The sequence below is a fragment of the Anarrhichthys ocellatus genome, unplaced genomic scaffold (genome assembly GCF_004355925.1).
Source record: "Anarrhichthys ocellatus isolate YVR2014 unplaced genomic scaffold, GSC_Weel_1.0 scaffold6751, whole genome shotgun sequence".
Taxonomy (NCBI): Eukaryota; Metazoa; Chordata; class Actinopteri; order Perciformes; family Anarhichadidae; genus Anarrhichthys; species Anarrhichthys ocellatus.
Window position 1 is genome coordinate 1 of NW_022286725.1, and position 2,696 is coordinate 2,696.

A 2,696-nucleotide genomic window follows, 5' to 3' on the forward strand; every position below is an offset into this window, starting at 1 on the left:
GAGGGAGGGAGAGAGCGCAAGCAACGTTATGAGAGAGAGGGGGAGAGAGAGAGGGACAGAGAGAGAGAGACAGACAGAGAGAGAGGTGAAGCTCGTTCGGCCTCGTTTGACACAAATCTGCTCCACGTGGGTTTCTAAAAAAAACAACAGAATTTAGCCTTAGGGAGATTTAAATTGGCCCCTGTGTTCATTAAGGGAATACCTCTTTGACAGCAAACCCCTGCACATACGCACACAATCAAACACACACACACACACACACACACCAGCTCCCTGCTGGGTGCCCTTTGGCAAGACACTGACTTCCTGTCAGATCCTAACCTCTGACCTCTCGCTGCTTCCCTACAGGAAAACGCAGAGTAATACATAATGATGATTATTATCATAAGGAAGAGAACAATTATTTACATTATTATAATTAGTTGTAGGCAAAGTATTGGTAGAAGCAGCAGTATTTGGTGTTGTAATACATACTATATACTTAACTATATAATAATGGTATTACTAGTATATAATCTAGTAAAACACATTAGTCAATGTAAGAACTAACTAAGGCTTTAGAGTAAAGGTGCAAAAGGTTATATATGTTGATTACACAAGTTTGTGTTTTGTGCAGAAATCTTAATATTTCACCAGTTCACCAGAGAACAATGCATTGTGTCTAAAACTTAAAAATGCCAGGCTGTATTTTCTGCATTCAAATTGATTCTCCTGCTTTGAGCTGACTTAACGGAAGATAAACTCAGACATCTCATTGACTCTGTGCAGAGCGGATCTTCGAGGATCATGAGAACCTGGTGGAGAACCTGCTGAACTGGACCAGAGACAGCCAGAACCGCCTGATGTTCACTGAACGCATCGAGAAGTATGCTCTGTTCAAAAACCCCCAGGTGAGATCCATGAGCTCATAGAAACACACAGAGGGCCTTAACTAAAGCTCATTGTTTAGTTAAATAATACAGATGTTTTTGTTTTATTTATCTTACTAACCAGTGGTTTGTTTATCTCTCTTAACCCCATCTGCTGCAGAACTATTTGTTGGGGCGGAAGGAGACATGCGAGATGGCTGAGAGAAACAAAGAGGCTCTGTTAGAGGTTGGTTTGTTTTCTCCTCTTCCTCAAACGCATCTTCACCCTGAAATGCTCTAGAAAGTTCACATCTCAGTCGTGATCTACCAGCGTTGATGTTCTAGAAATGGCATTCCGAGACACACTTTCACATGGAGCTAGCACACTGATTATATGGCTACTGGCATGCCCATTTAATTCTGTTAAAGGAATACTTAACCCACAGCATGACCATTTGTATATTAATTGCGTTTACAATTCCTGAAGTTTTTTTTTCCTCTCATGCTTCCACGGTGAACGAAGAGTCCAAAAACAGAGAAAAGTCTCGATGAATTGAAGTTCAACAACAGCAAAACTATGTCTCATTTATCCAGTCGTTCTTCTTTAGTAAAACTGTACTATTTAAAACTCTTGAACGGTAACACAAGGTGCGTATTTGATAAATAAGTGGTCATTCTGCGGATGAAGCATTCCTTTAAGTAACGTCCTTACGCATTCAATACTTGGCCTTGCGTTACCCATCGCTATCGTGTTCCCCTGCCACGACGCTCTGCAACCCAACTGTATGAAATCTACATAGAAATAGATGATAATGGTTTGAATGTGAGAAGAGCAGTCCTCTGTCACAGCAGTGAAGAAGTGTTTACTGTGAACAACAAATCGCTCCCACTCATTCTTCAGTTCAACTGGTGAAAATGCGGTGAACACTGAAACTAAACAAACACTGAACAAGTATCTGCTGTTTCTCTCTGTGTGTGTGTGTTTGTGTGTGTGTGTGTGTGTGTGTCAGGAGTGTTTTGGCGGCAGCTCCGTGTCCGTCCCCGAGATGGAGGGAGTGTTGTGGCTGAAAGAGGACGGAAAGAAGTCGTGGAAGAAACGCTACTTTCTGCTGAGGGCTTCTGGCATCTACTATGTCCCCAAGGGAAAGGCCAAGGTGTGTGTAGTGACGAGAAGCTGAGAGTTTTCTTTTTGTTAAACAGCAATGATATTTAGTTATCGTGAATCTGAACGTGTTTGTGTTTGTGTAGGCATCCAGAGACCTGGTGTGTTTCCTCCAGCTGGATCACGTTAATGTCTACCATGGACAGGACTACAAGAGCAAGTACAAGGCTCCTACTGACTACTGCATGGTGCTGAAGGTACAGTCACACACAAGTACACGTGAACACAGGCGTGATGGGGTTCATGGTTAAATCTCTATACTGTCTGGTTTGTGGCACCGTAGTCTCCCGATGCCACCTAGTGGTGCAACACAGCAATGACACCTATTTCAAAGAAAAGACAAGAGACTATAATAATTAATAAAACAGTGCTTTTTGTAGGTTTATTGCATTAATACTGCAGTCGTCTGATTGAAATTTTAGATGATACATACATTTATGTATTTGTGACAGGAGTTGAGTAATAGCAGCAGTAGTAGTAATCTCAAAAGTAGCAGTAACTAATAGTGCTAGTATCATAACAAAGTATCCTGTAGATGTGAGCTGCTACACAAAAGTCACAAAAGTACACAAACAATGTGAAAGATGAAACCTGTGCATTAGGAGAAGTGTTTCACTAGTTCCCCCGTCGCTATATTTAAGTGTGTGTGTGTGTGTGTGTGTGTGTGTGTGTGTGTGTGTGTGTGT

At 41.7% G+C, this 2,696-nt stretch overlaps 1 protein-coding gene across 1 annotated transcript; it reads left to right on the forward strand.

The window, feature by feature from the left end:
- Window positions 1–35: 35 nt before the first annotated feature.
- LOC116380306 (ras-associated and pleckstrin homology domains-containing protein 1-like) lies at window positions 36–2,690 on the forward strand. The gene is made up of 4 exons (XM_031842243.1): window positions 36–890; window positions 1,030–1,095; window positions 1,859–2,002; window positions 2,097–2,690. The coding sequence occupies exons 1-4, from the start codon at window positions 843–845 to the stop codon at window positions 2,259–2,261; spliced, it is 423 nt and encodes a 140-aa protein (XP_031698103.1). The 5' UTR covers window positions 36–842; the 3' UTR covers window positions 2,262–2,690.
- The last annotated feature ends 6 nt before the right edge of the window (window positions 2,691–2,696 follow it).

What these genes read in the sequence shown, in the direction of transcription:
- LOC116380306 (XM_031842243.1), top strand. Translation starts at nt 843, where the DNA reads ATGTTCACTGAACGCATCGAGAAGTATGCTCTGTTCAAAAACCCCCAG. An exon ending in ACAAAGAGGCTCTGTTAGAG is followed by an intron (nt 1,096 to 1,858) that starts GTTGGTTTGTTT and finishes TGTGTGTGTCAG; the next exon opens with GAGTGTTTTGGCGGCAGCTC. An exon ending in TCCCCAAGGGAAAGGCCAAG is followed by an intron (nt 2,003 to 2,096) that starts GTGTGTGTAGTG and finishes GTGTTTGTGTAG; the next exon opens with GCATCCAGAGACCTGGTGTG.